This window comes from Falco naumanni, chromosome 10 (genome assembly GCF_017639655.2).
Source record: "Falco naumanni isolate bFalNau1 chromosome 10, bFalNau1.pat, whole genome shotgun sequence".
Classification (NCBI taxonomy): Eukaryota; Metazoa; Chordata; class Aves; order Falconiformes; family Falconidae; genus Falco; species Falco naumanni.
In genome coordinates, this window is record NC_054063.1 from 17,452,393 (window position 1) to 17,469,576 (window position 17,184).

Sequence of the window (17,184 nt, forward strand, 5' to 3'; positions counted from 1 at the left end):
GTGAGTCAGTTGGGCAGCGTCCTCAAGACTCTTCTCTGTTGGTGTCCTGCCACACAAAATCTGTTCTTAGTGTTGATTTTGCTACATTGTGTTTCTTCCCCCCCACCCCCCCCACCCCCCCCCCCCCCCCGACTAGTTCAGAATACGTTTCTTCCCTTTTCTGTGCTTTCCATTCATCTCGCTGAACACACTCTGGTTTACCTTTTTATTTTTATACCCCCCCCCCCCTCCAATTTTGCTCTTTGGATCTTGAGCAGGTTTTCTGTTAACTCTGTTGCATTAGGAAAGTGTGTTTCCGAATTATTATTTTATTGCTTGTTATTAAAATTCATTCAATAATAGGCATAAAGTCTTTTAAAGCAGGAACTGTTTCTGAAGGGGAAATCCATATTTCTTCCACTGTTAAACCAAGTGAGGAATGTGGGGAGAGAGAAGTAACAGTAGTCATTAAGACTTTTAGAAGGCTACAAATGGAATAATGAAGTCTGAAGAATTATATGTAGTAACTACAAATGAGCCTTTTTCAAGTATATGTGTGTGTTTTCTTTTAAAGTCTTAGTTTCAATTCTTTCCCTGTTATCTTTCCTGTCCCTAACTGACTCTGTAGTCTGACCTTTTGTCTCCTGGGAGCTCTGCTGCTAAAGATGCTAAAGTATTGGAACTTACCACCAAGCTTAGGAAGGTAGAATTTGTATATTAGTCCTTGTTTCTGCTTGCTGCTTTCTGCTTTGTCATGATTACTAACAAAGGGTCATATCGTCTAGGCTAGTGAGGAAAAGCTGAAAATGCATTTAGTTTTTACTTTTTTTTTTTTTTTTTTAATTATTGGGGACATGAATGAACTGTTGTTGCAAGCTCATTTGCAAATAGTAGTTGATTCATGGTACTTAGGGGTGAGAGGCTTCATCATTTTGTTACTTACCATATGAGCTCTTACTAGGTTCTTTCAGTAACAGAAAGGCGTCTGTTCTGCATTGTATATTACCATAAATGGCAGTTGCGCAAAGCATGTCAGATAAATTATTGTGCTTCAGTATTTCTATGCTTTTGAAACTTTTTTTAAAAACAACAAATGCTAATTTTGTTTTCAAATTGACAGGCTGAGGAGAGGCATGGCAATATAGAGGAACGACTGAGACAGATGGAAGCACAGCTAGAAGAAAAGAATCAAGAACTGCAAAGGGTACTGTGCATATTTTTGACAAAGATATAAACCTGAAAGAAAGAATCTAATTCCCTTAATGGCTGCCTGTCCCTCAACAAAGCTCTTTTTATTTCTCATCTCTAAAATAAATCCAGAGTTTAGGCTGACTGATAGTTAGGAGATTTGAGCCACTGTATTATGGCTAACCTTAGATATCAAGAAAAAGCTGAAGATCTCCAGTGGGAGTTTGAAAATGTGTTTGGAAATACCTAATTGCTAGTCATTCTTTCTAATAAGACAGATCAAAAAGTTGCTGAATTAAATGACTATGGAAAAATTGATTCCTGGGTTATAAATAATGGAATTAGTTCTGAAATCTGCTGGTTTTTGAAGCATAAGCTTAGATTTTCAAGCTTCTGATCTTGAAACAGATACTAAAATCTTAATCGTCCCTTATACTTCCTCACAGAGTCATGGAGGTACATGCAATATTCCTGATTTTTTTGGAAAAATATTTCTGTTGAACAAAATACTTTTGAATTAAAGAAAGCTTACTGGCTTTACAATGTGGAAATTGTTATAGACAGTAAATTTTAAGTTATTTCAGTAGCTTTTATGTATCTTAGGCTAGACAGAGAGAGAAGATGAATGAAGAACATAATAAGCGTTTGTCAGAAACCGTTGATAAGCTTCTGTCTGAATCTAATGAAAGGCTCCAGCTTCATCTCAAGGAAAGGATGGCTGCCTTGGAAGACAAGGTAACAAGTCACATTCCAGCATATACATTAATTAGATGTTCACGTTCTGTAGTGATTTGTGTATTTTGCAATGTGTCTGTAACTTCATTAAATAAATAATATATCCTTATTAATAAGTAGTTGGTGATAAGGCTATTTTCTAGTGCGGATTTTGAAAATATATTCTTAAAATTCATATGGTGGGGGGTTTTTTTTGGAGGCTGTCTCTGGGTATTGTACTACAGTGTTGAGAAGGCATCTTTTAAGAAGCTTTATCCTTTCCTATTTGACTGGTGTGGACTGCATAAATAGGTTCATCCAGTGTAATACAGGAAGACTAAAGAATTAGGACTAAATGTTGACTCTTTTCAGTTCAGTTTATTTCCCACTGTTTTTGTCTGTTACCCTGTCATTGGGAGATTCTTGCCAGTTGAAATAGTCTTGCGTTTTCTTCCTAGGTAGATAATTTTGAGGTGGGTTATATGAATATAAATGGGCAGTTCCTTCTGTTGTCAGTGCACATCTCGAAGCTTTCCCTGTATTCAGTTCATCTTCTAACTATACGATGTACTTCAGTTTCTTTCCCTTCTGCTTTTGGATCTAGGTCCTTATGGATTTTTCTTCCATGCATGCCTTTAAATTGAGTCCCTTATTATGCATGGAACAAAGCAGTGTCTTTTAAAGTAGCACTTTGCTTGTTGCTGACTTTAATTGCTTTGTCTTGGATTAAAAAAAATACTTTGTTTCTTTTACTGGAGGATGAAGCGATCTTCTGGGGAAATGTTTCAATAAAAGCTGAGTGGCTTTTGTTTTAGTCATGGCAATAAAATGCTTCAGTTGCAGTATGTAGCGATATGTTCAGTGTTTTAATAAGCGTTTACTTTCTCTTGCATTCATGTCAACTCAGTCCTCATCCCTCAACCATCAGTCAGGTATCTAACATGTCTTTCCAGAATTCCAGGACTGTGCTCCCCTCAGATCATTACAAAGATTTAGTTACTTCTTTCCCTGCTTTTGTGCTCGGAGCTGTGAGGAATTGAGTATTGTAGCACAAATGTGGGTCCCACTGTTTCTTGTCCTTTGAGTTAATTGATGAAGGTGCTTATCAGCTGGCATCTAAGGCTGCAAACTTTGTCTTGTGTTTTTTAGTTAACATCAACTGCTTCCTAATACTTCTGAAATTCTTATGAGCCTTGTTATGACATCAACAAGGTTGCTCTAACATTCTTTATAAATTCAGTTTCTGATAAACAGCTGGTTGTGGTTTGATTTTTGAGTTTTATTTTTAAAATGCTTTAATGTTGGGGGGCATGTCTTAGGGTTTACCCTAACTCCCCTTTGCCTTCCAAACTCTTAACTACGTTATGAATAATGAGGAAAATCTAGTTGTCTTTCACTGTGAGTAACAGCTTCTAGTAAAGTATTCTTGCTGCGGCTTCCAGCTCATTCTTTTATGATAAGTTGGGAAGAAACATTCAGGTAAAATTTTAAAGCTTTCTTCTGATCACTTGGGCTTTTTTCTCAGAATAATTTGTCACATACGAAGTTTTACTTGCATCTTAAATGTGTAATAATGGTATTACTTACCTCAAGGAAATGTGCTTAGCAAAACTTTCTGGCAATGGTGGAAAAGGAAAAGAAAGTGACCCAGTTATAAGTTTCCTATTAAAGGGAGAATCTCTTTTTTTTTTTTTTTTTTCTTTATTTTTTTTTTTTTTTTTTCTCGGTATCACATACTACAGTCAAATGCAACAGTTGAAATTGGTTTTGATTGTTGTAGCTCTCAAATGTTTGTTAATTCTGAGGTGATTCTGAGTCAGAATTTGGGAACTGCTTTGAGTAGAGTTTGTAGTAGTCAGTAGCATTTATGTTTACTGGAGTTGCTTAGAAGTCGTGGTATAACTATAAAGACAACAGTTCTGTTGTTAACGAAGGCTTTTAAGTCGGTGAGTGTTGTAGTTCTGGAGGTAGAGTACTTCCAAGGAATTCCTGTGTAATAATGTTGTAGGTCAGGCAAGTGAAAATAAAACAAAAACCTAATGGTAACAGCCAGGAATGCTTTAGTAACCACTCCATGAATTACTTTGAATTATTTCAGCTGTCTAATTATTCCTTTTTTTTATTTTCTAAACTAGTTTTCTCAAACGGAGCTTTAAAAGGCTGGTATTGATATTAAATTTTTATGGCACTTGTGCTATTATTAAATCTATTATTTAGAGGGCTGTACACCTGAAAGGATAAACCCTCAACTACAATCAAAGTGAAATGATGTGAGCAATAAAGTATCTGTAACTTAAGCTGCATCTTTGGATACTCATCTTGGTTACGGTTTAAGAGTTGAAAGTTTTTATAAGTAACATAATTTGTGATGTATTTTATTTTAGAACTCGCTTCTTCGAGAAATAGAAAATGCAAAAAAACAAATAGATGAACTTCAGCATGAAAAGGTATAATACACATTTCTGAAATACTATATTGGAAAATAATTGCTGCATTGCTACCTATTTTTAGTATCCCCCTGTTTACGGGGGATTTGAATTTCCCCGTAACACTTAACATTACCTGGAGTGTTTAAAAGTAGGGAGCTGTTATTGCTTATGTTATGGTATTGTGTTGCCTCATTTTTATGATGATTTTATAGGTAATACATAGCTTTTTAGTCAAAGACTTAACACATTTCTAAATACGTAAAGTGGCTGGATATACTAACAGTTTGCCAAAGTTTGAAGATGGCATAGAATTTTTATACTGTTGTATGTATGACTTTGAACAGTAAAAAGAAAAGAGAACTGCTTTTAATGTTGGGCATTTTCCCCTAAGTTTTTTCATATATCATTGGGTATCATGAAAAACGTGTTCAGCTGATACATTTTTTTTTTTTTTTTTTTTTTTTTAAGTTTTAAGACTGGGTTATAAGGAGAGAAATATTTATTACATTTGGCTGCTCCGTCGCAATAGCAGCGGTCTGGTGTTTAGCTTGTGCTGGAACTGACAAATTCCCCTCTTGAATAATAGTGGTGGGGCCTTTCAATTCTTTGCATCCTTAAGCAGTGACGCTTGATTTTGTCATCACACTATCTGTTCTGAAATGGTACTTGGTATTGCTTATTAAATCATAGGTGTTGTACTGCATGTCCCCAAATCATTCTAGTAAGTAGCTAGGCCAAACTGTAGAGGCTGTGATTCTGTAATAAAATGAAGAACACGTTCAGAATATTTTGCAGAATGTGCTTTGGATTTTTGTACATGTAGGCCAGCAGTTTTCACACAAGGCACAGATGTTCATCATCAGCCACTTTTTATTAGCCTTTCGTTTTCTCATTCATTGGATTTCTCTGTTGTGAAATTCTGAGTTTTAGAGCATGTAAAAATGTCCAAGTTAAAAGAGAGTGTTTTTAGAACCTTTTGTGCACAGTTGCTTGAAAGATCTTGTTTCTTATTAAATATTATCACTACATTATAGTGAATTTAATAAAATGTGAATTTTATTTAGTAACTGTTTTAAAAATATATATTGTCATTACCACCTAGAGTTACAGTGTAGGGAGGCCATAGTGTTCTTAGATGCTCCTTCATGATGGTGCTGTAATGTGTATAGCAATAAATTTTTAGATTTTATGTCATTGAAGGGTACTTTTTACAATCTGCTATTTCTGAGTTTCACAGAAATGAGATCAAAAGACTAAATGTTAGTTTATTAGTCGGTATTTGACACTGATTATTTTAAAGTGTATTATGTATTTTATCTATTTATTTTTGCAGGATCAGCTTGTATTAAATGTTGAAGCATTAAGGGCTGAAAATGACCAAGTGAGACTCAGAGCAACATCACTTCATCATAGGTACCAGTACTTAATTTTAGTTCAGTTTTTTCTAATTTCTTTAAATTTGCTAAATGTAATTTTTTTCTATCATAACTGAAAATACTTCAGTCATAGCTATAAAATGTATCAGTTTTTAGAGCATATAAAGCAGTTTTTATATTGCTTACAGAAAAAATCGGCGCTAGTGGGACAAGAGGAATCGTTTTGGTGGCTGTTTTGGTTTGTTTCCTCCAACCCCCTACCTTCATAAGGAAAAAATGTTTCTTTGTGTTCTAGCCGACCAGATTTCAGATACCCCATGACATCTTCATCTGTGGCTGACAGTCACACAGACTCCTATGGCACCTCATCAGTGTTAAGGCGTCCCCAGAAAGGACGTTTGGCAGCTCTCAGAGATGAACCTTCAAAGGTAATAGAACTCTGAAATTAAAATAAAAATAAAACTTTGGCCACAAAATAGATTATTAATGAGGCTAACCTATTGCAAGGAGTTTATAGAATTTTACTAATTAATGCACAGCTACTAGTATTTTTAATTGTTAACAAATAATTGCAAAATTATGATTTTGAACTCCAATTTGGTTTAAGTATGATAAGCCTGTAAAATATAATTTGAAACAGTCCTACTGTTGTGTTTATACACTAATTTAACGTTGCTGTTCTGCAAGCAAGTCTCAGTCCCAATCAGGACACCTAAGTTCTCATCACACAAAGCTGATTCTGAAAGTCTTACTGGATTTGATAGCAAAATTGTACTGTAATTTATAGCGTATATAGCCAAGATAGGTGATGATTCCATTTATTCAATGGAGCTGTCCATTTTAAAATTTAATTAAATTAACTGTAAGATGCGAAGTTTTCTACATCATAGCTTTTTTTTTTACCTTTCTCAAAACATTGCTGTCTTGGTGGATGCATTCAGCATGTAAGTGGGCTTTTTAAAAATTATTGTAAACATCTTGAAAAGCAGTAGAAAAGTCATATTTTCCCCATTTGAGTTTGGATTATTTTTTTTTCTATTAATTCTTCTAGGTTCAAACTCTGAACGAGCAGGACTGGGAGCGAGCCCAGCAAGCAAGTGTATTGGCAAATGTGGCACAAGCATTTGAAAGTGATGTGGATGTGTCTGATGTTGAGGATGATAGGGAAACTATATTCAGTTCAGTTGATCTGCTGTCACCAAGTGGTCAGGCTGATGCTCAGACTTTGGCCATGATGCTTCAAGAACAGTTGGATGCAATCAACAAAGAGATTAGGTATGGTCTATCTGCTGTTAAGGTTTTGATAAAAATGAGTTTCTGTGAAACCAGAAATCCTTTTTTTGTGGTTACTTGGGAAAATGGTGGTTGCCCATTCAGTTTCCTTGCAGGGGCATTGACAGAAGTAACTGGTTTGATTATGCCCAAGTACTCTTTTCAGGTTCTTTGTCTTTAGTCCCGTTACGGAACGGACTGTGTATTACTAGTTTAACAGAAACCCTTGTGTGGTGGTAACAGCAGTAGTGTTGACCGCTATTTTTCAGATTGGATTAGATTTTTCCAGTGTGCTGTTTTGTCTGATAAGTACTGCTTCTTTCTAATGAAAGTGTCAGCCATTCTCTTTATATGATACTTGTTTGAATGTCATGTTCCATTGAAAATTTTTTTCTTTTAGACTTATCCAAGAAGAGAAGGAAAACACAGAGCAGCGTGCAGAGGAGATTGAAAGCAGAGTGGGTAGTGGAAGTTTGGATGCCCATGGCCGATTCCGGTCCATGAGCTCTATTCCCACTCCCTATGCAAGTGGTTCACTTGCTGGTTCTTCCCCACCTGGCAGTGGCCGCTCCACCCCAAGGCGGATTCCACATAGTCCAGCACGAGAAGTGGACAGACTAGGTATTATGACACTGGTAAGTAACCGTTAACTTCAGTTTTTCAGAAGAGTGTTCTTTTTCTCTAGGAAATGGGTTGTCTGATTTTTCCCTTCCTCTCCTTCTTACTCAGCTGTATTTTTCCTTTCTCTAGGTTTTTCTACTGCTTCCTTTCAACTTCTATAAAAAGTGTAAGATACAGTCATAATCATTAGGAAAAACGTTCAGAACTCAAGTCTATTATTTGGTCAACATCTCATGCCTAAGTATTCCTTCTGTTGTTATGGTCTTGCTTCCAACTCCTCTTCCTAGAAGAAATAATGTTTTCTTTTCAACCCCTGGTACAGCAATCACTTTCTCCCTCTGCTTTAAACTTTATTTTTAGCAGTCCACTGTTCTGCTAAATATTCAACTAAAAAGTGCTTTACATCTATTGCTTTAAACTTTAAGATTGTAAAAGTATCACAACTGTTTTAATATTAGTGAGTGCTAGTGTCTTGTTTTAGCCTATTAAGACAGGTAGGTAAAAGAGGTATCTGTTAGATCTAGTAGGTGATGAAATAGTAGCTTGGGCTTAGCAGCTCAGCGAGTAGAGGAAGATGGATCCATTCTCTTGACAGTCCTATGACTGCTTAGAAAAATTAATCAGTTTAGGAGCTGCTTTATGCATGTAAACCTACCTATAAAAACAAGATGCAAGTTTTCCACTTTCGTGTTTTTACATATATGTTAAACAAGCCTAACAGTTTCTTAAACCTTTTACTAAGGAGCATCTTGGATACAGGTATTTGTTTGCAAGCACTCTCCAGGAAAAGCTCCTTCTCTAATTCAGTTCTGTGTACATTACCTTGTCTCCAGATTTGCATATGCATTTGGGAACTGCACTTAATAGTTGTATGTGCAATGCTATACTTACTAGACCTTGTTGTCTTGGATTACTGTACTTGTATCATGTCTATACTATCCCAATGAGTAGGCAAGGAATGCTATCCATCACTGTAAGAGCAAGTGGACTGTAAATGACAGACTTGGCTCATTTAGTTCTCTTACAGGAGTGTTTAAGAGCAAGGATTTCGGCTAACTTCCTTTGGCTTTTTATAATGAATGTGTACATGTAACAAAAGTTCTGTCTTTTTTTTTTCTTTAATAAAAAGGAATTACTTTTCTTGATTTTTTTTTTTTAATTATACTAGCTCTAGCCATATATTCAGGGCCAAGGCCACCTCTTTTACAGAAGTTTCAAAATGTGGAGTGCTTTATATTCTAATATTTCACAGTAATAAGTAGTTAAGCTAAGTACTTCTCTTAAAGCCTTATACAATTTTCAGTAGCTATTTTCATGAAAACTAGATCAGAAAAACATGTGCAATATTAAAATCTAATGTAATTGAACAAAACCCCTGTAATTAAGCTCACTTTAGATTGTAAGAACTGTGAATCAAAGGCACTTGATCTGTTGTTTGCAGTTGCATTTGTCTGATATTTTTGTACCTGGCAACTGATTTGTGAAAGCTTTTGTGAAAGTTTGAAAACAAGAAGCTATACTTCTAAAATTACAGAACAAGAGCTTTCTAGAAACTTTGAGAAAGGCTATTATGAATTGTTAGACTGAGTTCTTGTAGGCAATTTTTTTTAATAGAAAGTTGCATTGGTTTATGATCATGAAGGCAAATTAGCTTAATGTGAACTGCAGTAGGGGTATTAGGCAGTTCAGTTAACTGAAAAGCCCTTACGATTATGATTAATTAAAAAGCATCAGCATGATAAATTGTGCAACCTACACCTGTCTTGAAAAGTTCTTGTGGACATATTTCATTCCATATGGTAAACGTACTTATTTTTATGGGTTATCAGATTTAATAGATGAAAGATCCAGCAAGGGTAAAACGAGCCTGGTGCTCTTTGTCTAAGAACTTGAGGAGGGACTAGATGATCTTTAAAGGTCCCTTCCAACCCAAACTTCCATGGTTCTGTGAACTTATGATTTATTAACATAGTACTCTATGGTCAGATTGAACAAAACTTTACATAATAATGCTGCATAGCTTGCATGTATTCTAAATAAAAAAATACTAAAGGTTGTCATTTGTGGGAGGGAAACAACACAAAATTCCTCTCCCGTCTCCTCCCCATTGTCAAAGGGGACTGACTTAATTTTTGGTTACAGCCTTTTGAACCAATTTGTTGCAAATGCAATGATAACTATTTAAAAAAAATCTAAATTAAAAATTTCTCAGCATTGGTCTGAATAATTTGATAACTTATTTATGTAACTCAAGGTTGCTGCCTTGCTTTTTGTGCTGGCAGAGATGAGAAGTACCAAGGAAGTGAGATGATGAGAAGTACCAAGGAAGTGAGATAAGGCTTTTGGAGTGGATAGAGGATAAAATAAAACCTGGTGGTAGACTCTTGTTCAAACATTTCAGTACTTTAAACTTAGTAAAAAGAACGCAATACTGTTACCGTATAGAAATCAGCTATTGTTGGTACTCACTCAGTCTTTCACAGTTATTAAAGCATGGCTGCTTTTTATGCTATGTAGGAAACAACTGCAGAAATCACAGAGGTGTGGGAAGGGACTAGTGCAGACAACGTATTAAGCCTGCTATGGTGACCATGTAGGTTATATAGTTCAAGGCAAGTCCTTGACTGGAAATCTCACCTTTTTAAAAGCAACACCTTATACCCCCATGTACTTTACCGATTTTCTTGCTGAAGATAATACACGTTTTGTTTGCTAATTTGCCTATGGTACCAATACATTCAAATATCGACAATAATTTTGTAGATAACCAACTATAAGTCTTGATATTATTATTTTTTTTTTTACTTTTCCCCTCTTCAGGGATACATTTAAGTAATCTGTGATTTGAAGAGTGCCTCATACTCCGTATCTTTCTCTGTGCCATTGCTAGAATTGTTATTTATATTCTCCCTAATATGTTTTGTCTGTGCTAGTTGTTTCAGTCTGTGGTATAGTTTAAAATAAATACAGCTTTCCCAAATTTCTTTTCTTTTCATGCATCTGTCAGCCTAGTGATTTAAGGAAACACCGTAGAAAGGTAAAAATCTTTAGTTTGTTTACTGGCATGGCCTTTCATCTCCTTCCCTGTCCCCAAACTCATTAATGGATTACAGGAACATAAAAGAAAGCATTTGCAGGGTAACTCTGTAACAAAGCAAGATTATATGCCCTTTATATTACATATAAAATAGCTTATAATTTTAACATAAGTGTGGGTTGGTTTTTTTGCTGGCATGGGGGGACTGTTGTGTCACTTTGTTTGTAACCACTATTCTGCAATCTTTGTGAAACAATACTGAATTTTAAAGGTCTGTTAGTGCACACAAAAATTAGTCATTTTCTGTTACTCAAACTTTGAGGTAGGCCATACCCACAGGTATGTAGAAACTGACTTCATAGAATGGGTAATCTCGCTAATGATTATCTAAACACATAACAGTGAGAATCAAGATGCCTTCTTTTCACAGGACTCTTTGGTTTTCTGTCTTTGCGCTTGCTTAAACTTAAATTAGGTATATTAGTTTTATGGTGCTGAAGACATTACTGTAGTTCTTTGCTCTGTGAATGAATGAATGAAAGATGAGTGCTGCTTGCACATTTTACTAGCTAAGACTGAAATTTAATAGTTTGTCACTAAAGGTAACAGAAAACTCAGAGGTCAAACAGAAAATAGGCAACTGCAGATGGTAAGGGCAAGAGTAATCCTTTAACACTGAAATAATTGATTTTTCTTTTCAGTATTTAGTAGCGTTGATATTGCATTCATGCTTTGGCATTTCCAGCTAACCCCTCAAGTTTTCATTCATATTCTGTTAGTCTCCAGCTTCTAGAGAAGAGGTACGAGATGACAAAACCACAATAAAATGTGAGACATCACCACCTTCTTCACCTCGATCTTTGCGTTTGGACAGAGTCCAAAAAGGAGCTTTGCATACAGTGAGCCATGAAGATATCAGGGACATTAGAAAGTAAGTAGCTGTGAATAGGTCAGACCTACCTTAACTTAGTATTTCAGCTCATCAGAATAAAATCCTGAAACTGCAAAGCTGTTCAGTCTGGAGGATTTTAATCTAGGTATTGAAGTGTTTCGCAAAAGTAAAGAGTATGAACACATAAATAGGTGATTATTACATAAAAAAATAATGCATATTTTGTTAATGAGCAGGGATAGCTTGACGTGAAGAATTCTTCTGGTACTCAAGGCCTACATTGTTTACTTCATGTTTAGGAAATTAAAGATGTACAATTCCAGTCTTCTTTCATAGGTTGGAATCTAGGTCTGCATTTCGAAGTAAGTTGCAAACTGCCATCATTTTAATTGAAAAAAGTTCTTTTCAAAGTGCCTAAGTATCTGGATGGATTCCACTCAAGTATTTCAAGGTTTTGTTATCTGCCTTAATTTGTTCAGGAACTTGTGTTGTCAACTTTGGCCTCTCTGATTTGTACTTTAAACACTTTCCTTTCTTAAAAAATTAAGAATTGCTTTGTAGTTCCATGCTATAGTGTATAAATATTATCACTTCCTTTCTTGCATGATTTAGTTGTTTCCACTGTTTATTTAATGACATGTGTTTTAGTAGATACATTTCTTTTCATGACTCATTAAAAGCTGAAATTAGATGTCATTATAGAGTTACTGAGCTTTCATTAACTTGCACAGAAACCTGAACTTGTTTCTCACTTTGTTATGCTAGTGAATGTGTTGTACATGCACTCCTTTGACTCCTTTTCTTGTAAAGTTCAACAGGCTCGCAAGATGGTCAAACAAGTAATCCTAGTAGCAGTAACAGTAGCCAAGATTCCCTTCATAAAGCCCCCAAGAAGAAGGGCATCAAATCCTCTATTGGCCGCTTGTTTGGCAAGAAAGAAAAGGGACGACCTGGACAAACAGGCAAAGAAACATTAGGGCAAGGTTGGTTTGTTTTTTATCTTGGGTTTCTTTTTGCACAGTGAGAGAGCAGGGTACAGAATACTGAATATTAATGATGTATGTATCAGTATGTGCATATTTGACTGGATTATTTTGGTGCTGATGTACACAGTAATTTTGGAACTAGTGACACTGAATCTTCCAGTAGTTCCTTTTATTAGTGTAGGATTCAGGATCAGCTAGTTGGGTATATTGTTATCTTTTAGTCTTCCACAGCCAGGTTGTTGAACCTTATTGAACTGTTATGGCTTGTTTTGTGAAGCAAAAATTTCAACTGTTCTTTGGAAGTGAAAGAGGCTTTTGTTAGTATTGACATCAACAGTCATGTCTTCACTTTGTACCCAAAGGAACCTCCCTTGAAATGAACCCAGCTGGCTTAGCAAATGCTACAGTGACCTTTGTCTTTTGTGTAATTCTTTGCATAAAGCAGCATCCTTGAAGTTGACACCAACCATAAGTGGTATGGGAACACTGAGAATTCATATTACAGGTGGCTGAAATGAGATTCTCAGTGTGATTCCAGCTGGCTTTATTTAGGCAGCACATATTTTAGTCCATACCAATCTGATTTTCCTATTTTTGTACACCATTTTGATGGATATGTATTCAACTAGGAAATGGAGTGATAGATCTGCTTGGAGGTTTGGCTTTGTACATTTCTGATCAGTAATATTACAATTTGTTTGGGAAAAGCAGTAGTGATTTTTGAGTTACAGCTGGCCAAACCAGACAAGATAAGACTGGTTTTTTGTTTGTTGTGTTTTCTGTATTTTTCTTTTGTAGTTGGCATGGCAGAAGCAGATAGTTCCTCTCAGGATGCATTAGGTCTCAGCAAGCTTGGAGGTCAGGCAGAAAAAAACAGGAAAATGCAGAAAAAGTAAGTTATCAAATATTTTTAATCTGTTGTTAAGGAATGGCTGTGTTTAAAAATGTTTTGTTTTCTCTTTTTGTTTTGTTTTCAGGTGTTTTTGCCTTGTATGTGCTATGGCTAATAAGCCTCTGTAGAATATTTTTTTAAATTGTTTTTTCCAGAACATCAACAGTAGCGTAGGTTGTGGTAAGTTTGAAAAGAATTTCAGTGCTGAAAACTTATTGTTGAAATGCTGTAATAAACAAACCTGAAGATAAAAGTGGAGTCTTATCAAACCTTCCCCCAAATGTGTTATATTTGATACCTGCTTTGGGTTTAATCCATTTGGAAGATTTCCCCAAAGTTGCTTTTGGTTGCTACTTGCTCCAGAGTGTAAAAGAGTGGACAGAGTGAAAGCAAGAGATGTTCTGTGCAGGCATCCTTTTGTATGCATTTGCTGGTTCCTTTCTAGCTGGGGACTCCTTTTGTGTTGCAGCTGCTAACTGCTGCTGCAGTCACTAATTTTTTCGCTTCTGTTTGAAGTTGTCTTGACATTTGCTCTCATACGTTTCAGCAGCTGAAACCTTTTTTTTTTTCATTGCACCATACTACTCTGATTTTCTCTTTTTTTTATAAATTGTGACTATTCCCATTTTTTGTGGCCTTTTAGATATGTAGCTACCTTTTCCTAGTCATGAGAATTTTTTCAGTGTGTCCAAGAAAATCTGTAGTTTACTGTTCAGCTTCTGAATATCTATCACATGCTTTGTTGTTCCCAGACTTAAGAGATGAAGCAAAGTCTATAATAATAGGTGAAAAATAGATATTGCTACTAGTAGAAATCTTGACTTAATGCTTATACGGTAATACAGGACACACTCAAATCTGTGTAAGACCAGACATTCTTTGCATTTTTCCACCCGAAGTTTGAGCTATATACCTTAAAGTTTTGTTGCTTCTGTTCTGTTCAGCTGTCTACTCTGTGTCAAAAAAGCTGACCAAGATCAGAAAAGTCTTGCTTTTTTACTTGCCTTCTGAAGACAGAATAGCGAATGTTGAAAGTGTGCAAATTTTCTCTTTGCAAGAGATTTCTTGCAGTACCTAAGTTCTATTAACAAATAAGAATAAATGCCTGGTGACTGCTAATGAAAACCAGCAGTGTGTTAGTTTGAAAAGTCAGAATGGAATGTGGTTTTGTTTGTATAACAGAATGCTCAGCTGTTTTTCTTCAGACTGTTAGACTGAAGGCAATCATACATTATTATGATCTGGTATTTTCCCTTTTCTCCAGAGCTTTAAAGCCATACCACATCTTGGTTGAATAAATAGTTTTAGTCTGGCCATATCTAAATAGTGGTAGGCCTGTTCTTTGAACAATATAGATCTTTCTGAATACCAGCAACAAATTTCATTCTAGAGTAAAACAATCTATACTGTCTTGCTTTAATAAATGCAAAAGAATGCAGCTGCAGATAAATCATGACTTTTTTTGGTAAACATTCTGCTTGTCAAATTTACTGGTATTACTTAAAGTATTCCTGTTGGTTGCTTAAAAGGCAAGTGTCTATATTAAACAAATGAAAACTTTTAGTTTGAAGTTGGCTTGCCTAGCTATTAAACATGGGTACGTACTTATTCACAGGAAAGTACCTATGATTCGGATATTTTAGTGAAAGTGGGTATGAAACAAGACTGTTGATGAAAATAGGTATTATAATGTTTAGGTTCATTACTCTTACTGCAGAGAGCAGTAGCAGGACTCTTGAATTTACATGAGAAGCAAATCTGCCATTTTAAAAATCCCAGCAAGGTACTTTAATCCAGCTGTTTCGGAATCCTGACAGGTATTCTGAACATAGGAAGCAATATTATCACAAAGTATCAGATGCCTTGCTGCCTTCTTGAGATGCTCATTATCAAAAAGAAAGTGGTAAAGCTGCCTTGAATTGCTTTTCATTTTGATAGTGGAGGAGGATGGTGTTAAAACAAATCCTTGAGGCTGACTGTTCACTTATAAAATCTTGTATTCAGCAAAAAGAATTCCAGTTACCTGAATGCTTGGAACAATGACAACTGCTTCTATTTATAGCTGTCTCTAATCCCTATTTGCTTGCTTATGTTTCTGATTTCTGCATGCATGCACACAAACAGGCTGAGGGCAAAATTCAATGTCTTCACTAACAAAACCTATTTATAGTTACAGAATTGAATTACAGTATACCTTATTTGTCTGGTTTTGTATGCATTTGAGTTCAGTTTAATCCTAGTTTTATATTTTTCCTTCATTGTTTTATTTTCCTTTTGTTTACCATTTGATGTGGTAGTGCAAAATCAGGGTAAGTTTATTTTTATTTTATTAGGATTGTTGTGAAAGTATGATAAATCACATTTGGATTTTTTAGCAATATATTAAAAGCTCTAACTCAGTCTAATTCTGAGAGGAGATACTAGATTTGAAAGAATTTATTGTGAAAATGTGTTGCTGAAATAAATCCAGTGTCATCTAGTTGTGTGAAATCTAGTTCAGTGTCTTGTCTTAATTTGCATGGTGTGAGTGTTTATAATGGAAATATTAAAGCCTGCTTAGATGGAATTAGTTTTGTAATTTGGCTTTTGAAAGTTCTTTAGCCATAGTAAATACTTGTGGCAATTCATGTCCAAGGTAGATGTATTTCTGTAAAACTGTTGCTCTGTTTACTAAATCTGTTAGTGTTTTGTTCATGTTGTTCATCATCTTTGTGAGCTGTACTATTGACAGTTTTTGCCACAACTATATTTGTGTTTTTGTGTGTACACCACAGCAAATTTAATACTGTATTAATCAAAAAGGAAGGCAACCCTAAATTTAACTCTCCTTAAAAAAAGTTATACACACAAAGTTAATTGCGTACCTGAAATCAAAATATAACAAGGCTATTAACTTTCCACTGATGCTTTGCCTGAAGTTTTCATCTCATGTTTTGCTGCTGTTGCCTTTCAGTTATAACACTTTGCTCGTTCTTCTCCACCACACTACAGTGGTTTTGCTGCTCCGAACTTCTTCCATACCAGTTAATGGAATCATAGAATCTTTTAGGTTGAAAAAGACCTTTAAGATCACAGAGCCCAGCCAGTAACCTAGCATTGCCAAGCCCACACTAAACCATGTCCCTGAGTGCTGCATACACACATCTTTTAAATACCTCCAGAGACCGCGACTCAGACACTTCCCTGGGCAGCCTGTTGCAATCCTTGATAACCCCTTTGGTGAAGCAATTGTTCCTAATACACAACCTAAACCTCCCCTGGTGCAACTTGAGGCCATTTCCTCTTGTCCTATCACTTCTTACCTGGGAGCACAGGCCTTCAGTTCCATCCAAGAAGTCTGGAATATAGCATTCCACTTTGGCTACAAGTTCTGGATTTATCCATTCCCATGCAGTCTTAATCCAGTGATGAAATGACTTTGCTCTGGGCTGCTTTGTTTTCCTTGTGGAGTTATGTATGCTTGCCTGCCAAGAGCCATTCTAAATACAAATACTTCAAATGGTCTTTAAAAGGCCTTGTGTACTACTACATCAAGCACCTGGAGTTTTGACGTAATTTCTTGTCCCGCATGACCATGATTTGTTTGTTCTCCACAGCTGGTCTTAGAAGCTTTTTGAATGTGTCTATCAAGTGTTCTCCTCTTGAGCAGCACATTTGGTCTCCCATTCCAAGTGACGTTCAGCCAATAATAAGTCTGTAGACGACTATCCCTTGGTTTTGTCACCTAAGAGTTATTCCAGTCGTCAGCTACTCCTTTGACTTTCTTTCGCACTTCCCAGTGCCAGCTTTATACCATCT

At 35.8% G+C, this 17,184-nt stretch overlaps 1 protein-coding gene across 16 annotated transcripts in view; it reads left to right on the forward strand.

The window, feature by feature from the left end:
- The window catches only part of PPFIA1 (PTPRF interacting protein alpha 1), a 72,154-nt gene that overhangs the window by 37,798 nt on the left and 17,172 nt on the right, over positions 1 to 17,184 (forward strand). For 7 of the 16 annotated variants that reach the window (XM_040608073.1, XM_040608080.1, XM_040608086.1 and 4 more), the window contains 13 exons: positions 1,100 to 1,183; positions 1,771 to 1,902; positions 4,266 to 4,328; positions 5,644 to 5,723; positions 5,982 to 6,114; positions 6,628 to 6,630; positions 6,738 to 6,961; positions 7,359 to 7,593; positions 10,587 to 10,616; positions 11,396 to 11,547; positions 12,319 to 12,491; positions 13,293 to 13,386; positions 15,684 to 15,695. In XM_040608073.1, coding sequence (XP_040464007.1) covers positions 1,100 to 1,183; positions 1,771 to 1,902; positions 4,266 to 4,328; positions 5,644 to 5,723; positions 5,982 to 6,114; positions 6,628 to 6,630; positions 6,738 to 6,961; positions 7,359 to 7,593; positions 10,587 to 10,616; positions 11,396 to 11,547; positions 12,319 to 12,491; positions 13,293 to 13,386; positions 15,684 to 15,695 — 1,415 coding nt within the window. The remainder of the gene's footprint in view (positions 1 to 1,099; positions 1,184 to 1,770; positions 1,903 to 4,265; positions 4,329 to 5,643; positions 5,724 to 5,981; positions 6,115 to 6,627; positions 6,631 to 6,737; positions 6,962 to 7,358; positions 7,594 to 10,586; positions 10,617 to 11,395; positions 11,548 to 12,318; positions 12,492 to 13,292; positions 13,387 to 15,683; positions 15,696 to 17,184) is intronic. The other 9 variants (XM_040608077.1, XM_040608083.1, XM_040608079.1 and 6 more) reach the window with 7 other exon arrangements.